This window comes from Neophocaena asiaeorientalis, unplaced genomic scaffold (genome assembly GCF_003031525.2).
Source record: "Neophocaena asiaeorientalis asiaeorientalis breed wild unplaced genomic scaffold, Neophocaena_asiaeorientalis_V1.1 scaffold830, whole genome shotgun sequence".
Classification (NCBI taxonomy): domain Eukaryota; kingdom Metazoa; phylum Chordata; class Mammalia; order Artiodactyla; family Phocoenidae; genus Neophocaena; species Neophocaena asiaeorientalis.
In genome coordinates, this window is record NW_020172177.1 from 268993 (window position 1) to 295843 (window position 26851).

General features: G+C 53.0%; 2 protein-coding genes across 10 annotated transcripts in view; both read left to right on the plus strand.

The window, feature by feature from the left end:
• The window catches only part of NECTIN4 (nectin cell adhesion molecule 4), a 17459-nt gene extending 6262 nt beyond the window's left edge, over nucleotides 1-11197 (plus strand). The window contains exons 2-10 of one of the 3 annotated variants that reach the window (XM_024757446.1): nucleotides 3548-3651; nucleotides 3746-3907; nucleotides 5167-5457; nucleotides 6556-6676; nucleotides 7614-7762; nucleotides 8008-8167; nucleotides 8588-8663; nucleotides 9035-9109; nucleotides 9442-11197. In XM_024757446.1, the coding sequence (XP_024613214.1) occupies nucleotides 3548-3651; nucleotides 3746-3907; nucleotides 5167-5457; nucleotides 6556-6676; nucleotides 7614-7762; nucleotides 8008-8167; nucleotides 8588-8663; nucleotides 9035-9109; nucleotides 9442-9666 (1363 nt within the window). In that variant the 3' untranslated portion in view covers nucleotides 9667-11197. Of the gene's footprint in view, nucleotides 1-3547; nucleotides 3908-5166; nucleotides 5458-6555; nucleotides 6677-7613; nucleotides 7763-8007; nucleotides 8168-8587; nucleotides 8664-9034; nucleotides 9110-9441 lie in introns of all 3 variants that reach the window. The other 2 variants (XM_024757441.1, XM_024757432.1) reach the window with 2 other exon arrangements.
• A 750-nt stretch (nucleotides 11198-11947) lies between these two features.
• ARHGAP30 (Rho GTPase activating protein 30) lies at nucleotides 11948-26791 on the plus strand. Of its 7 annotated transcripts, none has more exons than XM_024757101.1 (14): nucleotides 11952-12346; nucleotides 13650-13755; nucleotides 14453-14561; nucleotides 17346-17448; nucleotides 19220-19364; nucleotides 20258-20340; nucleotides 20511-20618; nucleotides 21338-21465; nucleotides 21951-22122; nucleotides 22202-22305; nucleotides 22383-22460; nucleotides 22734-23135; nucleotides 24074-24339; nucleotides 24432-26791. In XM_024757101.1, the coding sequence occupies exons 3-14, from the start codon at nucleotides 14504-14506 to the stop codon at nucleotides 26034-26036; spliced, it is 3252 nt and encodes a 1083-aa protein (XP_024612869.1). In that variant the 5' UTR covers nucleotides 11952-12346; nucleotides 13650-13755; nucleotides 14453-14503; the 3' UTR covers nucleotides 26037-26791. The 7 variants fall into 7 exon arrangements, with proteins under 7 accessions (XP_024612897.1, XP_024612855.1, XP_024612869.1 ...); XM_024757081.1 differs by having other exon boundaries at nucleotides 19224-19364; XM_024757129.1 differs by lacking the exons at nucleotides 13650-13755; nucleotides 14453-14561 and adding an exon at nucleotides 19975-20065 and having other exon boundaries at nucleotides 11948-12346; nucleotides 19224-19364.
• Nucleotides 26792-26851: the final 60 nt, after the last annotated feature.

The following is a 26851-nucleotide window of genomic DNA, read 5'->3' on the forward strand; positions in this document are numbered from 1 at the left end:
GGAAACACTTTGCAGCAGCAGGGTCCGTGGGCCTGGCCTGGCTACTACATGCCCGCAGGGTGACCTCACCAGGCAGGCGGCGTGTCTCCTTTGCTCTGGTGACATCATCATGCTGATGCTGGGTGGGCACTGGGTGGGGGAGGGCAGTGGGAGGCAGTCCTGGCCTACCTTACCCTGGGAGTATGAGCTTCTGGGTCCACTGAGCCCAGGACAGGGATTCTAAAGCCCAAGTTCTCTTTTCCTTCTCTTGCAGCGTGTGTGTGTGTGTGTGTGTGTGTGTGTGCGCGCGCACGTGTGTGTAAGTGAAGGAAGGCATTGCTCAAGCTGATATGCTCCCACTAAACAGTGGATTTAGGACAATGGGGAGCTCACCCAGAAGGGACTTTCTGATTTTACTGGGTTCCTCATCCTACAAAGCTTGGGCTTATCACTTGGGATCATGGGGATCTTGGACCCACAGGTAGGGATGTGGAAGATTGGACTCAGACATGTGCTGGGGACTTGATGCATGTAGTACCCTAAGAGGGTATTTTTGGGAATTCCCTGGCAATTCAGTGGTTAGGACTCCGAGCTTCCACTGCAGGGGGCGTGAGTTCGATCCCTGGTTGGGGAACTAAGATCCTGCATGCCGCTGTGTGGCAAAAAAAAAAAAAAAAAAAAAAAAAAAAAGGTATTTTTTTGGGGGGGAAATGTGAGTGATTCGTGTTGCGGAGGGGCCAGCTGGTTAGCAAGTGTAGGGATGGGGATGGAAAATATGCCATCTGACATTGTCCTAGAAATAGTCTTTGAAAGGGTTTGAATGTTCCAGTGGAGCAGGCCTTGGACTCCCTGTGACCTACATGGACACCAGTGTTCGAAGCAGAGGAAGTACTGGGAAGCCCCTATCTCAAGCCCACCTCCAGCCCTTCCTTGGCAGCCCTGCTCCCTCTGGCGCCAGGAGGAGGTGTCTGGGAGAGGTGCAGATGGTTAGCTGGACTCCCAGGCTGGGCTGGGTGGGACCAACATCAGCTTAGGCAGGTCAGGGCCCTGGTATCTGGCCCTGCAGGTCTGTCCTGTCCCGTTTGGGACCTCCCAGCTCCCAAGAGTATCCTCCCTTCCTCCTCCCTTGCTAGCAGGGCCATGGGACCCCCTTCCTCTGTCCCACGCTCTGCCTCACTGGACCCCTCTGGTCCACTCTAGCGGGGCTTCACTTTCTCCCTCCACGCCTGACACCCTGCATCCCCTTCCTTCTCCCTAGGTCCAGTCTGGAGGTGTTTCCTTTGGCAGAGAACCCAGGTAGCCAGCCTATCCTGTCTCTAAGGTTGTCTCTAAGGCAAGCCTAAGGTTGCCATGCCAACCCCCTCCCTGCCCAGCCCAACCGAAGACTGCACATTCCTCCTCATTCTACCCTTTCCTTCTTCCGCCTGTCTCTCGCATTCATTCATTCACGCACCCATTCACTCAGTCAGTCAGTCAATAAACATTAACTGAGCACAAATTATGTGCCAGGAATGCAGACCACTGAGCACTAAATCGGAAACCGTGTTTCCATATGTGATGTGAGACCGAGTTTATACTCTTGAGGTTCTCAATCTGGTGGAAGAGGCAGACAAGAAAATAGCAAATACAATCTGTGGTATAAAGTACTACGATGGGTCAAAGCAGGGTGCTAGAGGAGAACAGAGGAAGGGCACCTCACTCTGCCTGAGGTGGGGGTGGGGGGAGGGAGGACTCCAGGAGCAAGTGATGTCTAAGCAGAGTCTTCAAGGATGAGTAGGAGTTACCCAGACAGTGATGACTAGGAACTGCCAGACATAGGGAGGAGGGCATTCCAGCAGGAGCTCCAGGTGGGAGCAAGGTGAGGGCCAGCAGGGTGTGTGAAGTGCTGGCCAGAGGCAGGAGCTTTGAACTTTTGGGAATTGCTGGATATGCATTCCAACGCAAGGAGCTCTTGCCATCCCAGAGAGCCTTCACTCTGTCTGCAGCCTCAGCCCCCAGCCTTGTGTTTCACACGCTTTATTCCACAACTCCAAATTTCTTTCTTCCCAGCCATGAGATTGCCCGGCCACGCCTCCCTCATAAGTTACTTATCCTAGAAACCCAGGAGTTGTCTTTGAGACTTTCCTCTCTCTTTCTGGTCAGTGACCAAATCCTGCCAAACTTCCCCTGGAACTGTCCCGTCCTCTCAGCAGCACGGTGCAGGATGGCAGCTGCAGGGTCCTAGTGGGTCTCCTGTCCCCAGTCTCCCTACTTTCTAGTCTGAGGGCACATGCCCATTGGCTTCATGCTTTAGGGACTCCCTGTGTCATCTTGGCCAAATCTGAATTCCTTTGCCTGGTATGAAAGGTCCTGGGTGATTTTCCTCTGACCAGATGTCCCACTTCCTGCTCTGCCTTAGTTCTGTCCTCTCCTCTCTGCTTCCTGAACCAGCCAGCCTCTCCACCTCCTTGGGGTTCGCCCACCTTGGTCCCTTACCTGGGACCCCTTTCCAGGTCTCATCCCCTACTGATTCTACCCAACTCATGCATGAGCCCCTCCTGTGTGACTCGGGACCACTGTGACTGTCCCATCCCACGACTAACCTGCAACACACCACTAAGAGCTAAATCAGAAACCATCACAAGTGTCTCCACAGCTGTCTCCACACGTATCTCCTCTTCCAGAACAGAGCTCAGGTTCTGTGAGTGCAGGAAATGCATCCTTCTTTGCAGATAAGGCTACATGATAGATACCCCTGAGTGCTTCATACTGCTCCTTGTCGAGGCACAAAACACTCGCCTTTTGTCACTGGTCCCTATCTCTGGTCCTCCGATTCTGGCTCACGGTTCTGACCCTGTCATGTGTGTCTGTGCTGACCTCGTATCTCTGGGTCTCTGACCTGGGGCCTTTCTGTCTTCGGTGACGTTCTCATTCCTATCTCTGAGCCTTGGTTCATGCCCTTCCTCCCACATAGAATACCTTGTTCTCTCTGGGAATCCAGGTCTCTCATCTTAAAGCCATGAAAAGACTGTTCCGAAGGGCCTGCTGGTTTGGACCCTTCCTACACTACATGCCCCATCCCAGACACCAACTATTCTCGACCCTTGCCTTGGTTCCTGGCCACACTTTCTGAAAGCATTCACTTCTCCCCCCCCTTGGTAGGTTGAGCCTTCTGTGAAAGTTTGTCCATGGCTTCCCGTCTTTGTGTGCACAAAATCCATTTCCCGGAGCTCCCTGAGGGCAGAGGCTGGGTCTCTCCTCCTGTTATAGCCCCCACCTTACAATTGCTCAGGATACAATCCTGGGCTGAGAGAGGGTATGACTCTTCCACATACCACCTGTGTGGCCTTAGGCAAGTCACTTCCTGTCTCTGGGTCTCAGTTTTCTCATCTGTTAAACGGCGATAATAACACCTGCCTCTTGGGAATGTTTTGTGAATCTAATGAGGTAATGGACTGAACGTGCTTTGCAAGCATAAAGTGCTCCAGGAGTTCCGGGCTGCCTTTGCGGACATTATCATTGTGGTTAAGTGTTCCCCCCGCTCTGGCAGCGCCCCTAATCCTGGCTGCTTCTGTCTGCCCCCCTGCAGGTCGGTGCCCGGCGGGCGAGCTGGAGACCTCGGACTTGGTGACCGTGGTGCTGGGCCAGGACGCAAAACTGCCCTGCTTCTACCGAGGGGACCCGGGCGAGCAGGTGGAGCAAGTGGCATGGGCTCGTGTGCACGAGGGCGAGGGCGGCCAGGAGCTGGCACTTCTGAACTCTAAATACGGGCTGTACGTGAGCTCAGCCTACGAGGGCCGCGTGGAACAGCCGCCTCCCCCAAGGAACCCCCTGGACGGTGCGGTGCTTCTGCGCAACGCGGTGCAGGCGGACGAGGGCGAGTACGAGTGTCGCGTCAGTACCTTCCCCGCCGGCAGCTTCCAGGCGCAGCTTCGGCTCCGCGTGCTGGGTAAGTGAGGCCCGTTGGCCATGGGGGCGGGGGTGCTGTGTGTGCAGAAGCACCGGGTCCTCAGGCCCCGGGTCTTGGAGGGCAGAAGCTGGAGGCGGGGGGATGCAGAGATGGAGCGGGCAGAAGCGGAACAGGAAAAAGAGGTGGGGCCCTGTAGGCGTGAGGGAGCTTCATTTAGCCACCCCCCCCTCACCCCAATCCAGAAATTCTCTCCAAGTGACCCCAAAAGCTTGATACTGCTTGGTCAGGCTTGGGGAAGAATCCACGTATTAGGCTGTTCTTCCTTCTGCTGATCTGAAATCTCCCTCTCGGTTGCTTTCACCCACCCCAGCAAGATGGCACAAGCTTATTCTCCCTTCTGCACGACAGCCTTTCCACCAGCTGAGGACCTCTGTCATGCCCCACCCAAGTCTCTTCTTCTCCAAGCTAAACTTACAGGTTTCTGCAATAGTTCTACTAAAGACACTCATTCAGAGCCTCCCTCACCACCCTGGGCTCCATGGTTTTAGAATGTGGTGCCTAGATGTGGACATGCAGACCCAGCTATGACCAGTGGGGCTGAGACCTTTCCTGATCTGGACCTTCAGTGAATGTGGTTGGAGACCACAATCACCTTTTAAACCACCACTTTCCACGGATGCCCTAGACTTATGGTCAAGTTAAGTCTTTTCCATTCTGTGCTTGGACTGTTAATGTTATGAAGATAAAAATAAATAAAGGCCTTTATAGTTTCCCTTTATCTACATGGAAGTTAGTAATACCAGCCTTGGTAGAAAAATCTGGGTGTGGCTCTTGGCTTCACCACCTAATAGCTACTGATCTGGAATAAATCATTAAACCTCCCTGAGCTTCAGTTTCTTCAGCTGTAAAATACAGATAGTAACACCTACTTCATGTTTGTTGACAGGATTAAAAGAGACAACGTTTGTAAAGTGTTTAGCACAATTCTGGGCACATAGTAAGTGCTTAATAAATGATGGCTGTTATTATTATTATATAGATGTTATCTGATTCGTTTTTTAATTACTTCATTATTTTTATTTAAAAAATGACCCGTACTCATTGTAAAAAATTCAAGCATTGGAGAAAGGTACAAAGTCCGCTGAAATGCTACCACTCACCTGGCATCTTTGTTGATGAAATAAAAGAAGAAAAAGGGGCCTGAAACTTTGCACCTGTGCAAGACTGAACTGGGATGGGGCAGGGCCTCCTGACAGGGGTTGTGAAGGTTGTGATTTCTGCCTCCCCCCCATCTGCAGTGCCTCCCCTGCCCTCACTGAATCCTGGTCCAGCACTAGAAGAGGGCCAGGGCCTGACACTGGCAGCTTCCTGCACAGCAGAGGGTAGCCCGGCCCCCAGCGTGACCTGGGACACAGAGGTCAAGGGCACAACATCCAGCCGCTCTTTCACGCACTCTCGCTCAGCTGCTGTCACTTCAGAATTCCATCTGGTGCCCAGCCGCAGCATGAATGGACAGCCACTTACCTGCGTGGTGTCGCACCCTGGCCTGCTCCAGGACCAAAGGATCACCCACATCCTCCAAGTGGCCTGTGAGTACCTGGATCTTGGGTAGGGCGCCCCCATGGGCTCCAAGGGGATTGGTGAGATAGTGAGAGACCCTAAGCCACACCAGTCTGGCCAGCCTGGGTCCTGGAGGCCACCTTGTATGGCTGAGAGAGCACCAGTCCAAGGTAGAAGACCTGGAGCTCATCCCAGGTGACCTTGGCAAATCACTCTGACCTTGTGTCCTTCTGTTTACAAAGGAGCTGGCCCTGCTTCAGGGGTTGTTGGGAGAGTCAGATATAAACATGGAATTAAAAGCATTTTGTAAAATAGACAGTTTAGGATTTGAAGACAGATAGACTTGGGATGAGCCCTAGTTCTGCTGTTTACCAGCTGTTATTCAATCTTATTAAGGTTCATTTTCTTCATCAGCAGAAGGAGTATTATTATGTCAACTTTACAGGGCTCTGAATGAATGCAGAGCCTCTCGCATAGCGCTTAGCGCATAGAAGGTGCTCGGTCGACAGTCGATACTGTTTTCCTGGCATTAGACTTTGAGCCTCTCTGGAGGATAGCAATGTTTTCTACTCATACTAACCCAGCATTTGGCACAAAGTAGGTCCTCAACAAATGTCTGTGAAAGAAGTGAATGAACCGCAATTCCCTGGTGATCCAGTGGTTAAGACTCCATGCTTTTGCTGCCAAAGGCCCGGGTTCGATCCCTGGTCAGGGAATTAAGATCGCACAAGCTGCGCCACACGGCCAAGAAAAAAAAAAAAGAAATGAATGAACTAGTAGGATGGTTAAGCCTTTGATGAATCAGGGAGTGTTTGCTGAGCACCTGTTCTGTGACTAGCGCTATGCTACGGACCACGGGGGATTCAGAAAAGGTGTGCCACATTGCTGTGCAGAGGGACTTATAGGCTCATTGCACAGGTAAACCCATGTGGACTCTCTGAACTTAGAGAGGGGAGGGAGCTGTCAGTAAGGCGGGGCTGGGCTAGCTTTGGCCGCAGATGAGTAAGATGGAGAAGGGCAGGGGGAGGCTATTCCAGGCAAAGTGGGGCCTGGGGCGGGGGCCCTTTGAGGAAGAGCGTGATCAAAGGTATCATTTCCATCCTTTCTCCTCCAACTTTTCATTCCAGTCCTTGCTGAGGCCTCTGTGAGGGGCCTTGAAGACCAAAAGCTGTGGCAGGTTGGCAGAGAAGGAGCTATGCTCAAGTGCCTGAGTGAAGGGCAGCCTCCTCCCTCGTACAACTGGACACGGTAAGGGCCTATCTTGGGACCAGGGTCTTTCCCTCAGGACCAGCACATACTCACCGTGGGCTGGGACAATATATTCTGAACCCCAAATAAATTAGGGCACATGTTCAAACCAATACAAGAATATGCATGCTCACCAAACATTGTCATTGCCTTGCACCTAGGAGTGTAGGATACGTGGTAATCGGCAGGAAATTAGCTGATAAGTCCTTGGCTTCTTTTTCCTTAACTTTAAAATCGTGAAATATAATACAGCATTTCAACGTTAATACTTTATATATTTATGTAAGTGCCTAAAGTGAATAAGACAAAAAGATACAGCTGACTGTGACTGTTGTGAAACTAACACTCTTATAGTCACTACCAGGTTGCTAGCACCTCAGAAGCACCCACCCATCTCTGCCAGTTCTTTGACTTTTTTTCAGGGTCTGAGATGTCCAGACAATCAGGGAGGGGTCAGGGACACATGTGTGTGAGCCCATGACAGGCTCACATGTGAGAAGATGAGCCACGCATGTGGCCTTGTGCCTGGGGCTGTGTTCATGTATCCTGCCATGAAACATCGTGGGTGCTGGGGCATGCAGTCACATGGTCCAAGTACATCTGAGCCCCGATAGGAAGGGACAGTCCTGTTGTGTGGACTTTATATACCGTGTGGACCTGGTACCCAGTGCGGGATGACGTGATGCCTATGGAGCTTGTGGGACGGCACGCGTGTGGATCTTCCCCAAGTGTGTGTGTGGGTGCCTGGGTCAGGCTGGGCGGCAGGGAGAAGGGACCTCTGCCTAGACCTGCCTAGGGGAAGGAGGGGCACCGTGGGAACAGCCGGTGGCTCTGGGTGACGTCATGGGGGAGGGAGGTGGAGAGCTGCCCGGGCACGTTGGGTCGTGGCAGTCTCAGCCCTCCCCAGCCAGCACCCATCAGCTTCCCTGTCCTCCAGGCTGGACGGGCCTCTGCCCAGTGGGGTACAAGCAGAAGGAGATACCCTGGCCTTCCCCCCGCTGACCACTGAGCACAGTGGCACCTACGTCTGCCACGTCAGCAATGAGCTCTCCTCAAGGGATTCTCAGGTGGATGTGGATGTACTTGGTAAGCACTGGGGCAGAGGCTGGGACCTGGGCCGAGGGCCTGATGGGGGGACAGGGAGCAAGACAGAGAGAGTGAATTGGGAGAGTATTTATTTGGAGGGGGCTGGACTGCATGTATTTTGCAGAGGGCCAGGCTGAGGGGGTGGTCCTGGGACGTGTTTTGGGAGGACAGTGCGTGGGGGGCTGTGGAGTCCGGGGGCCGGTCAGGGATCTGGGCATCGGCCTCAGACAGTGGCCTGTCTCCAGCAGACCCCCAGAATACCACGGGGAAGCAGGTGGATCTGGTGTCGGCCTCCGTGGTGGTGGTGGGTGTGATCGCCGCACTCTTGTTCTGCCTTCTGGTGGTGGTGGTGGTGCTCATGTCCCGATACCATCGACGCAAGGCCCAGCAGATGACCCAGAAATAGTGAGTACTGGCCACTCCTGGGCGGGTAGAGGTAAGCAGGGAACAAAGGGGAGGCAAGCAGGAGGTGGGCCAGGACCGAGGAGCGAGAGGAGACTGGGCGGCCTGACATCTGAGGAGCTTGTGGACCAGAGGTAGGCAGAGCCAGTCTTCTGGGAGGTGAGAAGGGCCTTGGGGCCTGGGTCGCAGCTGGATGAGGGGAGCCACACTGCCTGAGTGAGGGTCAGATCCGCATGCATGTGTATCACAGGGGCACACACACGCTCTGCAGCCGCACCGCCACCTACAGCCACTCACTCGCACTTGCAGGGACAATCCAGCGCCCACACCCTCCAGCCCCGGCTCACATAGGCTTGGCCAGGCTAGGTTCACCTTGGGAGGCTACCACTACCCTCAGCTCCTGACCAGGGGGTGTCTTCCCAGTGAGGAGGAGCTGACCCTGACCAGGGAGAACTCCATCCGGAGGCTGCATTCCCATCACTCGGACCCCAGGAACCAGGTGTGTGCCAAGGTTGGATGCATTCTTGGGGCCGGGGCCCCTCTGCGGACCAGAAGCGCAGCCCGCCCCCAGGTCTGGCCGCTGACTCAGCCCCGGCAGGTCTGGAGCTGCTCTGGGTTTGCTGGGCTCCTTCAGAAGGCCCCCTTCAGCAACCCCCTTCGAGGTTGCTGTGGGAAGCCACCATCAGCACTGGTTTCAGGGTGGGATTAGGGTGGGATGAGGGTAGGGGTGGGGGAAGTGAGGATGTTTGCATCGAGGAGAGAATGGACAGGTCAGGTTGGGGGGGAGGTGATTGGGAGGAGGCTGGGGGAGGACAGAAGTGAAGAGGCTGAGCCCTGTTCTGACTCCTCCCCCATGTGCGGGCCTTGCAGCCGGAGGAGAGTGTAGGGCTGAGAGCCGAGGGCCACCCTGATGGTCTCAAGGACAACAGTAGCTGCTCTGTGATGGTGAGGCCCCCGGCCCCACCGGCGTCCCTACCACTCTCCTCAGGCCCCTCTCCGGGTCCCAGATGTGGTGCGTCAGCTGCCCCTTCACCGGTCCCTGATACCTCAGACTCACGCTGCCCCATCCCATCCCCTCCCCGCCCCGCTGTACCTTTGCTCTCTAGTCTCCCCTTCTCCAGGCCTAACATTCATTCCTGGGCCCCCATCTCTGAGCCGTTGAGCAACCATAACCCCTGCTTGTGCCTGACCCCTGACCCCAGCGTGCCTCAGTCGACCCCCTCACGTCTGGCTGCCCCGCCCTGGTTCCTGACTTGCCCTCCGCCCTTGGTCTCCAGAGCGAAGAGGCAGAGGGCCGCAGTTACTCCACGCTGACCACAGTGAGGGAGATTGAAACACAGACTGAACTGCTGTCTCCAGGCTCTGGGCGGACAGAGGAGGAGGAAGATCAGGATGAAGGCATCAAACAGGCCATGAACCATTTTGTTCAGGAGAATGGGACCCTGCGGGCCAAGCCCACGGGCAATGGCATCTACATCAATGGGCGGGGGCACCTGGTCTGACCCAGGCTTGCCTCCGTCCCCTAAGCCTGGCTCCCTCTGCTGACATGGAAGATTTCAGCTCATCCCCGGGGAGCCTCCCTACACACCTCATTTCTTGAGGAAGATGCTCCCCACCCCACTGACTGCTCGACCTTTTCCTCCGGTCCTTCTGTTGGATGACGGAAGGGCTCTGCTTGTTGAGTCCCTCCCACAGTGTGTGCAGGTCACTGTGTGTGCGTTAGTGCTTGTCTGGGTGTGCACTGTGTGTGCGTGGAGGGGTGACCGTGCCCACAGTGTGCGTTGTGTTGTCACGTCAGAGTCCAAGTGAACCGTGGTGTGTGTGCCACTGGGTTCAGTGGCTGCATGGGGAACGCCACAGGGGATCGGTGCATGTGTCGTGTGGCTGTGTGACCTTTGCCTGTAAAACGCAGGTGTTTTCCTCAGACCCCAGAGCAGTATTAATGATGCAGAGGTTGGAGGCGGGAGGTGGAGACTGTGGGCCAGGTCCAGGTGTGCGGGCATAGTTGGAGCTGGAATCTGGCCTCCTGAGTGCGGGAGCCGGGCTCCCACCACTTGGGAGCTGTCAGGGCAAGTGTAAAGCAGCGGGCCTAGGGGTCGGCCAGAGGCTCAAACTGTTACAGAAGAAACCCTCTGCCCTCTGGTGGCCTCTGGGCCTGCTGCATGTACATATTTGTTGTACATAAACCTGCACAGTGGAGCTTCTTTAAGGACTACTGCCCCAAATGCATTAATAAGAGAAAAGACTTTTTATAAACTTTTGATTCATCTGGACATTTATTATTGCAAGGACTGCTTAAAGTGACATCAGCCTACACAAGAATTCAGCAAAGCTAGACCTTGCTCAGGTCCTACCCCAGGGGGTTAATTCCTGTGGTTCTGAAAGGTGCTCCATCTAAGGCATCTTAATCTAGGCAGGCTCTTGGGAGGGAGCCTAAGAGCTGACAGAGTTTGAAGGAGGGGTGTGCGCCCCTCAGTTACTGGCTATGGGAGGGTAGGTAGAGTCCTTGACCCTAGGGGCTCCTTAGCTCTTCCCCTAGCCTCATGTTTTCTTAGTTGTATCCACAGTTGTTTGTGATCCCTTGGTGGGGGGCTGCTAGGACTTGGTGAAAAGGGCTCCTGGTTTGGTTGTGGTGTAGGGGAGAGAGAATAGTGATTATAGACCAAGGGAGGTGAAGGAGCTGCTGGGAGCAAGAATGTCTCTTTTTCCCCAGGGGTCTCAGGGTTACTAACTTGGATCACTAACTTCCAGCCGTTTCTCTGGTTGGGATTAGATAAGGTCCATTTTTGCCTGCCCCACCCAAATACATTCAACCAGAATATCTAGATTTAGTGCCCAAACCCTGCTCAGCCTGAACTCTGCTGGATTTCTGGACCAAAGGAGAGACTCTCATCCCCTGCTCTCCAGCCAGCCCAGGACTTTGGATGCGGAACCTGAAGACATGGAACTCTAGTATGTATATTTTGTGTAAATATGTTCATATTTGTATATAAAAAAGATATTCTGTTTTTAAATAAACAGATAAAACCTGTTCTTTCCGGTTCCTGTCTTGCTCCCTGGACTGTGTAAGTCCTGAACCTCAGTGCTCTCCGTCTCAGCACCATCCTCCTTGTGGTCCCAAGTAGGGGAGGAGTTAGTTTGCCTGGAACTAGGGGGGACGGGGGAAAAGAAACGGCCTCCACAAGACCTTCAGCCATCTCTGAGAGTCGAGGTCGGCAGTGGAACTATAAGCCCTTCCAAGATAGGCAGTGCCTTAGTTGTCAGTATTTTATATCCTGTATTGCATTGGAGTCTCACTACAACAGGCCTGGAAAGTAGACAACAGTGTAACTTTTTACAGTCAAAGAACCCAAAATTCAAATGAGTTCCACAGAATGTTAGAGTTGGAAAGATTTAAAGATCATCTAGTCCACTCTCCATTTTTTTATATGTGTTGAAACCGAGGCTCAGCAAAGTAATGTGACTTGACTGAGACTACAGGCCGGTCAGGGCCAAAGCCTGGCCGTCCTCCCTCCTGGGTATGCCTTGCACAGCCCTGTGTTGCTCTGCTCCTAGGCAAGTCTCGGGTCTCCACCTCAGACCCCAGAATTCTGGTCTCCGAGGGTGTCAGTCACCTGCTCACGCCCCAGGCGCTACCACCCACCCCAGGGCTCTGACATCACCTCCTGTTGACCAATGAGTGGAGGCCCAGCAATGGGTGAGGATGTGAATGTCAGCTACCTCCCCCACCCCAGCTCTGTGGTTGCAAAGATGCTCTAACAGGAAGCGGGTTTAAGGAGCTGCACAGCTTCCTGCCCCCCAGGGCTGAGCAGGGCGAGAAGGGCGAGTGCCAGGCCCGGCCACGAGACACAACTTCTTGCCGGGGTCCTGGCAGCTTCCTCTTCCACAGCCACTTCCGTGTGGCCGGGGCCCCAGAGGCAGGAGCTGCTGCCCGTTGCCCAGGCCACCCTCCACCCCCAGTTCTGAGCCCTGCCCCCCTGGGGCCAGGCCAAGCCCAGAGGCTGGCTTGGGATCCCATGGGGGACTAGTAGGGCAAAGGTCTTAGGGGACAGAGGTGGCTGGGCCAGAGCCCTGGGGCTCCGGCCATGAAGTCTCGGCAGAAAGGGAAGAAGAAGGGCAGCTCGAAGGAGCGGGTGTTTGGGTGCGACCTGCAGGACCACCTTCAGCACTCGGGCCAGGAGGGTAAGGAGGCCAGCCCGGAGCTGCTGCTGGGCGGAGGGGGAGGCATGGAGCTTCTCCAGCCTGATCTAGGCTGAGGGTACAGAAGCAGCTTCCAGGAGCTCATGGAGAACGAGCAGTGGCTTGGGGTCACCCCCAGGCAGCTGATGAGCAGGCAGGGCAGGAAATGTGGCTCAGTGACTGCCTGGGGGTGAAGAGACTGGTGATGAGAATGGGGGCACCGAGGGAGCACTGAGAGGAGAGGAGGAAGAGACTGGAGACCCAGGAGAGGTAGAAGAAGCAGAGGTGAGGAGATGACAGCTGGGGGACAGGAGAGGAAGGCTGAAGGGACAGGGTCAGGAGATGAGTGGCTGAAGGGGCATGGATGGTCCTTAGGTCTGAAAGAAAAAAGACAGGAGAAGGGCCCCTGGAGAGCCTGAGGATGGCACATGGGGAGGATGGGTGTTTCCTGGTTGGAGGAGACGAGGTTATGGGGCTCTGATCCCTCTGCAGCCTTGCTGGGCCACAGGTGAAGATGCAGGGTGGGGACAGTCTCCTCCCCCAGTCTCTCTGATTCTCCGGTTTTCCCTGTGCAAAGGAGAAACAGGTTCAAAGTGGAAGGTGAGGGGAAAAGCTGCTAAAATGGGAACACCAGAACAGTAAGAGAGATGGTCTGAGGCCTGGTGTGAAGATGGGGGTAGAGGGTACAAAGGAGGATGGGGGTGAGGACTGTCTGTGGAAAGCATCCTCCCTGAGTTACCTTGGAGGGCGCTTGGAAACGAGCAGGACCAGGGACAACATTGGCTCCCAACTGTGCTTGGTGTGGAGTAGACACTCAGAAACATTTCTTGATTTGATTTGGAATTGAACGCAGGTATCCTGACTGCCCAGCCCAGCTTGTTTTTTGGTACTTCGACCTCCTCCCAAAGAAGGGCATGATTTCTCCCCCCCCTCCACCCCAATCTGTCATTTCCTCTTTGTTCTCTGCTCTGGGCTGCTGCTCTGTGTGCCTGCAGTAGAGGGAGGGTGATGGTGGTTCCCAGCTCATTTCCTGCTCTTAGCCCCGCCCCTGTGTCCCCAGACACCTCCTTCCCCTTTTCTCCTCCCCCAGAGGCCCCCATCCCACTGGCCTCAGTTAAGGGAAAGCCCGGGCCCCAAGGAAGGGTGTTAAACAGCCCAAGTGGCTTCTCTGTGCCTTTCTTTCTTTTCTAACAGGGCACAGCCCAGCCGCCAGTGTGGGGTTGACTCCTTTACAAGGGATGCCTCTTGAGAATGATGGCTCTTGGGTGAGGGCCACATGATTTAATTGGGGCTGATGTTCTTCCAGTTCTCTGCAAACCCTCAGTTCAGCATCCTCATCCTGGCACTGTCCTTCCCTGTGGACCCCCTGCCAACCTCCTGTTGAAACACTGAACTGTCAGCATTCCCAGAAGGTGAGGGGCATGTTCTCTGGAAGGGATAGGCATCTAGTTGCTGGGTCCTGATCCTAGTGAATCCCAGAGAGAGAGAGAGAGAGAGAAGCCCCTCCTGCCCTTCACAAGAACCTCACCTGAGTCCAAGGCGGGAGGAGTATCTTGGGCACCAGAGAAGCAGTGGCAGCCTTCTCCCCTTCTCCCAGCTCCTCCTAGTATAGACAGGTGGAAAGTGGAAGGACAGAGAGAGGCCAGTGATGGCTTCTCTCTTTAAGCCAAGATCCAGCAAAAATGAAAGCCCAGGCCAGGAGAGCTGTGTTTGTGGGTTAACTTATCCTCCCTGATTATCTTGGTTTCCCCCATCCTTGCAGCTTCGCTCCATCTCAGCACCCTCTCTCAGCTCTTTGCCCTAGGTGGGTCTCTTCCTTCCCGAGCCCTTATATCAATTGAGTTCTTCCTTTTCCTAGTATTTATCTCTTTGAGATCTTGTTCAGGTTTCTGATTCTCCAGTTTCCTAAGCTTCAGGCCCTCCTCCCTGACCCACCCTTTGACTCTACCACCCCAACTATGTCTCTAACTTTTATCTCTGACCCCATTTCTCTTATCTCTGTCTCCTTGACTCCTCCATCCCTCTGATCCTATTATCTCTTCCCCCATCTCCTTGACCCATTTCTTCTATGGCTCTGACTCCTTAGGCTCTCAAATGCCTTCTTTAAAGGTATGCCTTCTTCAAAGGCCTCCCGTGGAGACTCAAAATCAACAGAGAAGGATGGGATGGAGAAGACCTGGACTGATTGCAGTTACTGTGAAAACAACCTGGGGTTCAGGTGACAGCCAACTATTTATGAGTCAACAGAGTGATGGCCGAAAGAGTTGGGGTAACATTATTCACCCAAGAGTAGAGCAACAGCTTGAACCAGGAGGGTCTGCCTCATCTCTGCATTCAGTGCTGGGAACCTGAGGTCAGGGGACCCTGGCAAATGGGCAGAGGTCCTGGAGGGGTGGATGGTGAACTGTAGAGCCTGTACTAAGCTGAGACAAGAGAGGTGACTAGGGTGCAAAATGTAAGGAAACTCTCACTCTCAGGGCCAGGCAAGTGAAGCCCTAGGTGCTTCTTTCTTAAGGAGGCATTCACTCTCAAGGTCGTGCATGTACACAGTTGACACGTGCACGACCCTAAGAGTGAGTGCTTAAATTTTGCAGCCTTGATGCTCTCCTTGTCTCACCCAAATCCTGGCTCTGGGGTGCAGGAGGGTAAAGGGTATGGACTCCGGGTCACATAAAGAGGGTTTAAAATAGTGTTTGATGGATTTATTGATTTTCTTCAGTCTGTATTTCTAACTTACTTAATTCCACAAAGAGCTTGAGACGGATGACTTCCAAAACCCAAAACTTTACAAAAAGAATAAATGACTGAAGGAATTGAGTTGAAGGGAAAACAGGAGGAGTAAAATCAGTACCTAGAAATGCATTTCAGGTGGTTCTATATGGTTCCAAGATATGGGCTCTGAGCTTCCTGGTAGTTAAAGAGGTAAACGTAATCAGGTATGAAATTCATAAAGCCCATAAGAAAAAAATAGGTGGCTTAGGAGAAGCACAGCTTTTTCTGACACTAACACATGACAGGAATTTCTCTGGTGAGTCTCAGTTAATTGGACTCAATGTTTTGTCTTAGGCAATATTCTCTATTAAAGCTCCAATTCATTGAGTAATTTAATAAACATCTGTTGAGCACCTGCTCTGTTTCAACACCGTGCTAGACGCTGGGGAGGATGTTACTACTTGTCAGAAGGTATAGATACAAAATATACCAATCATAAAAAAGGACAATAAGTGCTATGGACAGATATAAACAAAGGACCTTGAGAAGTATAATACGGATGTAAGCAAAGGGTTCAGAATTGGAAGTGATGTCTGAAGTGTGTTTTGAGGAATGCATAGGGACTCACCAGGCAGACACAGAGAGGAGGGCATTTCCAGGCAAGGGAAAACATGAGTGATAGTATCAAGGCTTGTTCAGGGGGTAGGAAAGTGCTGGATCATAGGATTTATTGGAGGAGCTGGCCGGAGCTAAGGCTGGAATGGCAGCTGGACCTGGTTTGTGAAAGGTCTTATACAGTATACCATGTTGAGGAGTTTCTATTTTATTCTGTGTTTGTAAGCTAAGCATTGAAGATTGGGGTGGAGCAGAGTGTGTACATAGCAAAGGATTTAAAGCATGGAAGTGCTTAAAAAAAAAAAAAGTAAAGCATGGAAGTGCTTTAGAGAGGTAACTATGTGGCCTTGTGGAGATGAGATTCAACACATGGTTTCTGAGGATTTCCCATGACTGAGACACCATGACAGATAAGGTGAGGAACAGTAGGACGGGTCACACTTAGATCTTGTCCTTAAGGAGCTTACGGTCTAGTAACTGGGGAGGGCTCCGAAGAAGGGAGAGAGAATACAGCTTTTTTTTTTTTTTTTTTTTTTTTTTGCGGTACGCGGGCCTCTCACTGTTGTGGCCTCTCCCGTTGCGGAGCAACAGGCTCCGGACGCGCAGGCTCAGCGGCCACGGCTCACGGGCCCAGCCGCTCCGCGGCATGTGGGATCCTCCCACACCGGGGCACGAACCCGTGTCCCCTGCATCGGCAGGCGGACTCTCAACCACTGCGCCACCAGGGAAGCCCGAGAATACAGCTTTTTGCACTCTTGGATTGGAATCCTGGCTCTAGCTGGATGATACTGCACACTCATTACTTCTATGATCCTCGGTTTTCATGTCTAATGCATAGTGCTTGGCATATAGGTGCTTCTCTCCTGAACTGACCCGTCTGAAGGTCTGTCGCAACTTCATGTACCTTCCTATGGCAGATCTAAGATCCATGCGTTCACTAACCAGAGGAGGTGCTTCACGGTAATGCCCATCAGCTCTGCTCCACTTTGGTTGCAAGAGCTCATGTTCCTTCATCTTATGTAGAGTGTTACGTAAACGCACTTTCAAGACCAGTCCTTCACCCTGAGTCCTCTTCCAATCGCATTGCTGTCCCTTTAAAATTTCTGTAATAGCAACTAGTGATTACAGAGAGAGAGAATTTCAGGTCAACAAAGGCAGAACTTTCTAACAGGAATGGGCAGTCTGGAGAGGCAGTGAGCTCCCCCTTACTGGGGGAGTTTATGCCGAGACTCTAGGCCCAATGGGCAGAGAGATTGTAATGGGTTGGCAGGCTGGAGCTGATGTCCTGCAATAATCTTGCTGACAAGTTTGGGGGTTTTTTTGGTTTTGTTTTGTTTTTTGCGGTACGCGGGCCTCTCACTGTTGTGGCCTCTCCTGTTGCGGAGCACAGGCTCCGGACGCGCAGTCTCAGCGGCCATGGCTCACGGGCCCAGCCGCTCCGTGGCATGTGGGATCTTCCCGGACAGGGGCACGAACCTGTGTCCCCTGCATCGGCAGGCGGACTCTCAACCACTGCGCCACCAGGGAAGCCCCCTGACAAGTTTTTATTCCACGAGCTTTGCCTTCAAGTCTCCCCAAGCCCCCTTCCCTGATGCATCCATTTCTCAGACCCCCTGTAGTCTCTGACCTCCCAGACCTTCTGATTTCTCTTTCTCTGCCCCATCTGTGTTCCCAGTGCCCCAGGTGCTAAGGAGCTGTGCAGAGTTTGTGGAGGAGTATGGAGTGGTGGATGGGATCTACCGCCTCTCAGGGGTCTCTTCCAACATCCAGAAGCTCCGGTGAGTCAGGCAGTGAGGGGAGAGCTCTGTGGCCAGGAGGCCAGGAATCACAGGGGTGAGGGGATGTGGGGAGAAGGAAACAAAGATGATAGATACTGTCCAAGGGAGGAGCTCTAGTCTCCTCGGGAAAGGTTGACACCATGCCCCGCACTCCCCACAGGCTAGCCTGCACGCGGGCATGTGTGTGCCCACACGCATGTACACACACACACACACACACACACACACACTCCTCCCCTCCCACATGCACCCACCCAGCTTTAAAAACAAATTTAGATACAATTCACATGCCATAAAATTCACCATTTAAAAATGTGTAATTCAAAAAAAATGTATAATTCAGTGGTTTTTAGTACATTTACAAGTTTGTGCAACCAGCGCTGTCTAATTCCAGAGCATTTCATCAACCGCAAAAGAAACCCTATACCCATTAGCAGTCATTCCACATTGCCCTTCTCCCCCAGCCTCTGGCAACCGCTAGTCTACTTTCTGTCTCTATGGAGTTGCCTATTCTGGACTTGTCACATGAGTGGAATCATATAATTGTACATTTCTGTGTCTGGCTTTTTTTACTTAGCATGTTTTCAGGGTTCATGCATACTGTTGCATGTACCAGTACTTCACTTCTTTTTATGGCTGAATAGTATTCCATTGTGTGGCGTTATCACATTTGTTTACCCATTCATCGGTTGATGGCTACTTGGGTTGTTTCCACCTTTCGGCTGTTGTGATTAATGCTACTATAAACGTTTGTATACAAGTATTTGTGTGGACATATGGTTTCAGTTCTCTTGAGTATATACCTAAGAGTGGAACTTCTGAGTCGTATGGTAACTCTATGTCCAAACTGTTTTCTATAGGAGTTGCATCATTTTACATTCCTACCAGCAATGTGTGAGGGTTCCAATTTCTCCACATCCCAGCCAACACTTGTTACTGTGTGCCTTTTTGATTATAACCACCCTAATGTGTATGAAGTGATATTTCATCTATATTTGCATTTCCCTAATACCTAATTATGTCGAACACCTTCTGTGTGCTTATTAGCCATTTGTGTATCTTTGGAGAAATGTCTATTCAAATCTTTGCTCATTTAATAATTAGGTTATTTGTGTCTTTTGAGTTGTAAGAGTTCTTTATGTATTCTGGATATCAGACACTTATTAAATCTATGATTTGCAAATATGTTCTCCCATTCTGTGTGTTGTCTTCATTTCCTTGATAGCATCTTTTGGTACACAACAGTTTGTAATTTTGATGTCAAATTTATCTATTTTTTTCTTTGGTTGCGTGTGCTTTTGACGTCATATCCAAGGAACTGTTGCCTAATCCAAGGTCCTGAAGATTTACACTTATGTTTCCTTCTGAAAGTTACACTCCTCCATCTTTACACATACCCGGAAACACACATTTAGGCTCATCCTCCCACTTCTACCGACTCCTACATACCCCTACATTGCTACTCACACCGACTCTACATCCTGATATGTACCCCTGTTCATGCATAGACCCATTTACCTATCCACTTACCCATCTCAACATCCACTCTGCACGTTGACAGATACAACGCCTTATACTTGCTGCCTCACGTATATACACGCCCCAACCTCTTCCTTCCAAGATTCATACATGTTGACCCTCGACCCTGCCTGGAGCTCATCTCTACAGCTCTGCCTAGGTGAGGGTCCCTCAAATCATAGATTTAATGTAGGTGAGGGTCCCTACATTTCCTCAGACTGTCACCACTCCTGACCACTCTGCACCTCCCCAGGCAGGAGTTTGAGGCTGAGCGGAAGCCAGACCTGCGGCGAGATGTTTACCTTCAGGACATTCACTGCGTCTCCTCCCTGTGCAAGGCCTATTTCAGAGAGCTGCCAGACCCCCTGCTCACTTACCGGCTCTATGACAAGTTTGCTGTGAGTTGAATGACAGCGGGCTCGGGGGAGAAGAGAAGGCTGAGGGTGGTGACCTCTGTGGTTTTGACATCCCAGATGTGTCCAATGCAGACCGAGTTCTAGGGATCCTGCGTGACAGAGACCACATGAAAATGAAAAGCCCCGTCCCTTACAAATCTCCTAGCTCTGCTGCCTCTGCTCTCCCCTGTCCCTCTGCTCTTCCTTGTCTCTCCTTTCCCTGCAAACTGCACACCGTGCAGGGTGAGACTGGGGGAGAGTAGAGGTCAGAGAGAGAGCAGAAGCTGGAAAGCCCTTGGAAATCACCTAGACGGGAGCTTCCCTACATTTAAGAGAATGAGAACCCTTTTAGGAAGTCAATTGTTTTTCAAGCTCGCCCTTCCATGAACTGTGATCGTGTGCTGAACATCTTTTGAATAAGAAAATACATGACAAAAGTGCTCTCTTGAATTGAGTAACACTTCTAAATTAAGTTGCATTTTATTGAGCATGACATCATTTAGAGATCCTGAATACCAGGGTATGCCATTCAGCCCATACAGGCCAGAATGGGTGGGCATGGGCCTTCCTGGACACCTTGAAATCAACTCCGTGGCCCCTGGGGCGCCCACAGGGTGGAACCTGATGTGTTCCAGAGCCAGAGCACTACTGATGAGGACGCTAAGGCAGAGAGTGGCCGTGAGTTGCTCAAGGTCACAAAGCTAGTAAGCGGCATAGCCAAGATCCATCTGCAGGTCCTGGGGCGCCCAGATTCTACGTCAGTGTACTTCGAAGATTCAACCTGGGGGATGGAGTGGGGTACAGCACAGACTGTTTCTGAGAGTTTGGCTCAGAACTCTGGGGAGGAAGCAGGGGCAGCGCTGGGTCAGTGACTCCTGCTCCTTGATTTCAACCAGGAGGCTGTGGCAGTGCAACTGGAACCTGAGCGCTTGGTCAAGATCCTAGAGGTGCTTCGAGAACTCCCTGTCCCAAACTACAGGTGTGTGGGCCTCCTCCCCATCCAGAGTCCCGACTCACTCCGCTCAGCCCAGGCTCTTTGTCCACCTGGGGCCTTGACTGCTCACTTCTCTTCTTGCACCACCCCTCAATCCTGCCTCTGCCTGAGCGCTCCCTTTGTGAGCTCTACCCCACAACGCCCCCTTTCTGCAGGACCCTGGAGTTCCTCATGCGGCACCTGGTGCACATGGCCTCATTGAGTGCCCAGACCAACATGCACGCCCGCAACCTGGCCATCGTGTGGGCCCCCAACCTGCTGAGGTGGGTGCATGTGTGGGGATCCTGGCAGAGCCTAGCCCCTGGGAAGCTGCTCGAGGAGGGGCTGTGGCCGTGCGGGTGCACTGGAAGAGGGGTCTCACCCAGTGAGAACAGGAAGTTTCAGGATCACATTGAGTGTGATGGAGCTCACCCACGTGAGCCCCTTCTCTGAGCTTGAGTAAAGTCCCTAAGGACAGGGCCTTTGTGTTTTCTTTTTCTTTTTTGTCCACACTGAGGGGCATCCGGGATCTTAGTTCCCTGACCAAAGATCGAACCCGTGCCCCCTGCAGTGGAAGGACGGAGTCCTAACCACTGGACTGCCAGGGAATTCCCAGACCTTTGTGTTTTCTTACACTGCATCACTTAGCTCAGGGACTGGAGCAGGAAGGGGTTGGGGGGATCCTTGTCAAACGTTTGTTGAGCAAATGTCTTGGAGAAGTGGGTTGCATGTCACTCCCTGTGGTGCAAGGCAGACTATGAGAAGTCCTGAGATTCGCTATACACAAGGCGCCCTGCAGAGGAGGTAGACATTAATCCTGAGGAGGGTGTCCAAGAAGGCTTCCTGGAGGAAGTGGCCATTTGAGACTTGAATCATGCATGTAGATTAAGAGGTAGAGATGGGGTTAATGGCATTCCGGGGAAAGGGTGTAAGATCTTTTTAGGGAGAATTCGAATGGGGAAGTGTGGTGGGGCTGGGGGAGAATAACTCCACACCTCCACAGGTCTAAGGACATAGAGGCCTCAGGCTTCAATGGGACAGCAGCCTTCATGGAGGTGCGGGTGCAGTCCATTGTCGTCGAGTTCATCCTCACACATGTGGACCAGCTCTTTGAGGGTGCTGCTCTCTCTGGTCAGTGCCCTTCCAACTCACCAAATCACCATCCTCTGTCTGGGAGTCATGTCAGAGTTATAGAGAGCCTCCAAGATCATCTAGTTCAGTTTCCCTGCTTTGTGGATGACAGAACTGAGTCTCATAAAGTATTGTTGCTTATGGTCACGTGGAGAAGACCCTGCAGAGAGAATGGTGCAGTCAGGACTTGAGTAGGCCTCTTCTGCTCTCCGTCCAGGGCATAACTTGGCCTCTGAATCACCATCCATCCTGGTTCTCGAGGCTAGTGAAGGATCATTCCCACCCCCGGCCCACTGGGCCAATGTCCCGGGATCTCCTGGCCCCCTTTGTCCCTGAGGACTCCCTCTTGAGGAGCTAGACACAGAGGGTCTGCCTCCAGGTATATCCCTAGCATGGTAGTTGGTGAGTGGGAGGGTGCAGTGAGGAGCTCCGTACCCAAAGCCCTCTCTCTGTTCCTGGCTGGCCAATTCCTCTTCTTTTCCTAGGTGGTGAGGTGGAAAGTGGATGGCGATCACTTCCAGGGGTCCGGGTGTCAGGCGGCCCCGAGGACGTTATGCCCCGATCCCTGCCCTACCACCTGCCTAGCATCCTGCAGTCTGGTGATGGACCCCCACAGATGCGGCCTTATCACACTATCATAGAGATTGCAGAGCACAAGTAAGGCCTTCTTCCTGGGCCCTCCTCCCCTGCACTGGCCACCAGGCTCCAACTGCAGTGATTTCTCCATCCCCTCCAGGAGGAAGGGGTCTTTGAAGGTCAGGAAGTGGAGATCTATCTTCAATCTGGGTCGCTCTGGCCATGAGACCAAGCGTAAACTTCCACGGGGAGCTGAGGACAGGGGTAAGTCTGGGAGATGTAGGGGGAGCTCTGCAGAGGGTGTGCCAGGCCCTGGCTCTACGCGCATCCCTGTCTTGCAGAGGACAAATCTGATAAGGTGACTCTGCGGCCAGCCAAGAGCATGGACTCACTGAGTGCTGTGGCTGGGGTCAGTGATGGTGAGTATAGGTGTGCAGTCCTGTGTGTGTGTGTCGGGGCGGGGTGCGGGTAGTGATGGCTAGTGACTGTACCTCCAGGGAGGGAAGGGGGTTCCTAAGTAGGTGTTGGTGGGGTGACGTCTGACCTGCTGACTGTAAGGTTTGCAGTAGCGGCTAAGGGAAGATGGGCCTGGTGTATTCCAGGCTAGAGAAAACAGGGGGCACTCTCTGGAGCCTTTCTGAGGTGTCCAGGCCCCTTGCAGAGGCTGTTGCCTACCTCTCTCTCCTCCACAGAGCCAGAGGGGCTGGTGGGACGCAGCAGTCCTCGGCCATGCCCACTGTTGCTGGCGAGCTTGGAGAATGATTCTGTGGAAGCAGCAGAGGGTGAACAGGAGCCCGAGGCAGAAGCACTGGCTGGCACGAGCTCTGAGCCCGGCACACCACGACCTGGGCGGTCAGCAATCCGTGCTGGGGGCAGCAGCCATGCAGAGCGCCGTGCTGGCGTCCACATCTCAGAGCCCTACGATGTCAACCTCCCACCACACATCAGTTCTATGCTCAACATATCCCCGAACATCATCTCTAACGTCTCCTTGGCCGGGTTCGCCCGTGGTCTTGAGTACCCCACCCTACAGCCCCGGCCAAGCCCTGCCTCTGGCCCTGGCTCTGGCCCTGGCCTTGGCCCTGGTCCCCCAGGTGAGGATTCAAGGATTTCCCAGGGCTGGGAGAGGGGACTGGAACTCTAGGCTGAGGCTCCGATGCTGGGGATCTGCTCTGGGCTTTGGCTGGTTATCTTTAGCTGCCTCCCCGGATTCAAGATGGGGGGAATCCAGTAATATTATCAGGTTGTGTGAAATTCTTGCAGAGAGGATCTCTGGCAGCCTTAGATCACTGATATATCCAAGAATGGGGATCTGTGTCATATATATACAGCAGGGATTACTAAGTACAAAGTGGGAATATATCATAGATGATGGTAATAATAATAATATTAATACTAATAGCTAACATTTGTCGAGAGTTTATGATGGGCTTTGTTAAGGACTTTGAAGGCATTAGCTCATTCATTTTCTCATAATGTTGACACAGGTATTGTTTTTATCCTTATATTACAGCAGTGTAACCTGAGACTTAGGTTAAGCAATTTGGTAGGAGGTGGCAGAGCTGGGATTTGATCTTTGCTCTGACTCCAGTTCCTGAAGTGTCAATAATGAGAAGCATTGAGGCAGCACTAGGTACTGGATAAGGATAAGGGCTACACAGTTAAGTAGTCTTGGATTCAAATTTTGGCTGTGCCACTCGTTGTTTGTGTGACCATGGACAAATCTCTCTGAGTCTCACTTTCCTCATATATAAAATGGGGAAAAATACCCTACATTATAGGGTTGTTTTATGGAGAAAATAAGATAATGCATTATAAAATGTATAGCGCAGTGCTTGGCACCTGGTAGGAGCTCAATAAAGGTGGCTCTAAGCCAATGGTTAGGGATATGGGTCTGAGAGGATCGGCCACATGGAGGATCTATGCTGGGAATGTTGGGCCCATACTGTAGCAATGCTAGGAAGACTCACATTGGAAAGGGTCAGGGCTGGTCTTGACCTTTGTATTCCTGGGACTACCTTTCTCCCAACAGATGAGAAGTTGGAGGCAAGTCCAGCCCCAGGTCCCCTGGCTGACTCAGGCCCAGCGGACATGACCCCTGCCCTGGAGGACTGCCTGTCCCAGGAGGTGCAGGATTCCTTCTCCTTCCTAGAGGACTCAAGCAGCTCAGAGCCTGAGTGGGTGGGGGTGGTGGATGGGGAGGTGGCCAAGGCAGGACCAGCAGGAGCAGCCTTCTCCCCTGGGGAGGACGACCCTGGGATGGGCTACCTGGAGGAGCTCCTGGGAGTTGGGCCTCAGGTAAGGAGGCGCTGTGCTGGGTTTGGGGGTGCTAAGGAATCCAGAGGGTGGACAGGGCCACCTGGTCCTGAGCCACGATGCTGTGCTTACAGGTGGAGGAGTTCTCTGTGGAGCCACCCCTGGATGACCTGTCTCTGGATGAGGCTCAGTTTGTCCTGGCCCCCAGCTGCTGTTCCCTGGACTCTCCTGGCTCCGGGCCTGAAGCAGAGGAGGAAAGTGGGGAGGAAGTCTTCCTGAGTGCCTATGATGACCTAAGTCCCCTTCTGGGGCCCAAACTCCCGACCTGGGAGGGTTCAGGCAGTCTAGAGGAAAAGGGAACAGGGTCTGGAAGACAGGAGGCTCCAGGACAGGCGGAGGGAGAACAGGTATTCTGGGAAGTTGAGAAGGGCAAGGAGGCTGAGCCTGTAAGTAGACGGGACATCAGGGAGGAGGCTGAGGGGAGTCCAGAGAGTGGAGTGGAGGGTGGAGAGGCCAGTGAGGAAGGAGTGGAGGCTGAGGGAAGCCAAAAGGTGATTGACAGTTTGAGCGAAAGATGTGGGGAAGAGAGAGAGGAGACAGAGGCCAAGGGAGAGGAGTCCAGAGGTCAGCAGGAGGATGAGAGTACAGAGGAAGCTAAGGGTGTGGAGGAAACAGGAGGGGAGCAGGGGAAGGAAAGAAAGACCGAGCGAGAAGAAGAGGAGGAAGGAGATGAAGCCCAGGGAGAAGCCGGGAGAGACCCAGAGGATGGGGCCCAGGAAAACCAAATTGCTGAAGAGAGCTGGGAAGTTGTACACAAACAAGAGGCTGAAGGAGGCAGAGAAGATGAGGTCAAAGGGCAGAGGGGGGATGAGAACCAAGAGGCAAGAGAAGACCAAGGAGATGGTGAAGATAGCAGAATCCCAGAAGCAGCAGCTGAAGGAGGAGCAGGGAAGGTCAGCAAGGAACGGGAGTGTGGAGACGGAGAAGCTGAGGGAGACCAGAGGGCTGGAGGTGACCATGTAGAAGAGGGCTCCCTCCCTGAAGTGCCACATGTAGAGTCCCTGGAGGTTGACAGTGCCAAAGAGGGCAATGCCCAGCCCTCTGAGACAGAACACGCAGCCCCACAGCCACCCCGTCCAGAGGAGATGGATCCAGAGGGGCAGCCCAGTCCCCTTGGCTCAGCTGGTGGTGTGGGCATGCGCCTGGCCTCCACCCTGGTTCAGGTCCAACAGGTCCGCTCTGTGCCTGTGGTGCCCCCCAAACCACAGTTTGCCAAGATGCCCGGTGCAATGTGTGGCAAGATCCATGTGGCACCAGCAAACCCATGCCCAAGGCCTGGCCGGCTTGATGGAACTCCTGGGGAACGGGCCTGGGGGTCCCGAGCCTCCCGCTCCTCTTGGAGGAACGGGGGCAGTCTTTCCTTCGATGCTGCTGTGGCCCTGGCCCGGGACCGCCAGAGGACTGAAGCTCAGGCAGTTCGGCGGACCCAGACCTGTACTGGGGCTGGGGACTACAGCCTCATCCCCAAAACCTCCCCCTATAGCATGATCTCTGCCTATTGTCCTCGGCCCCTTAGCTGCCTGGAGCTCCCAGCTGAAGGCACAGAAGGGTCTGGACCCCGGAGTCGGTTTAGTCTGCCCCCGAGAGAACCCCAGCTCCCTGACCCTGTTGAGTCGCCCCAGCGCCGATCGTATGCATTTGAAACACAGGCTAACTCTGGGAAAGGTGAGGGACTGTGATTCGGACCAGACCACTGGGCACAGGGGACAGTAGCTGTCTCCAGGGTCTCTCTGCTGTCTCTTTGGCAGCCTGAGCAGCTTTAGTGCCCAACTTTATAGGTTTTGGCCCTCCGGCTTCTCTTTAGGACTGTGGAAGGCACGTCTTGGTCCGTTTACCTGAGGTTGTCTCAGACACAAAGCACTTATCCCTTACAAGATTCCAGAGAAAGTCACCGAGATCCTGTTCCCAGAGAGTGGGGTCACTGGCCAAAGGGAACAAAGAGTAGGCGGCAAACTTAACGATTTCTCAACGTGAAGAATGAAGGCAGAACTCCAGCCAAGTTTCCGGCCCTCTTAGGCAATGAACTTCTCTTCATGGAAGTCCAGAGTACAGCCAGGGGTCAGGGCCAGATCAGAGCCTATTACATACAAACACTTTTAGAGTTACCCATCCTTGTTCTACTCTTGGGCCCTGGGACACCTCTTGCTCCTCTTAACTCCAGATTAGGAGGAAAATGTGCAGGAAACTTTGAATGCGGAGTATTTGTTCGAGGGACTGGCTCCCTTCCCAGCTCCCCCACCCTCTGCCTCCCTCCATCTCAAGGAAGAGAGGTCTTGTATAGATCTCTCTGGCCTCTCCTTTCTCCTTTGGAATAACTTCCTATTTTAGGGAAGGGGAATGGCGTCACTCAGGCCCTGGGACTGCTCCCGACAGGCTGGGGCCACACGTCCCAAGGGGCAATGTCTCAGAATAAACGTTGTATTTTTACACATAAGTAGTTGTGGTGTCTCATTATTCTTATTAAAGTCTTGAGTGATACGTTTGGCCAAACGTT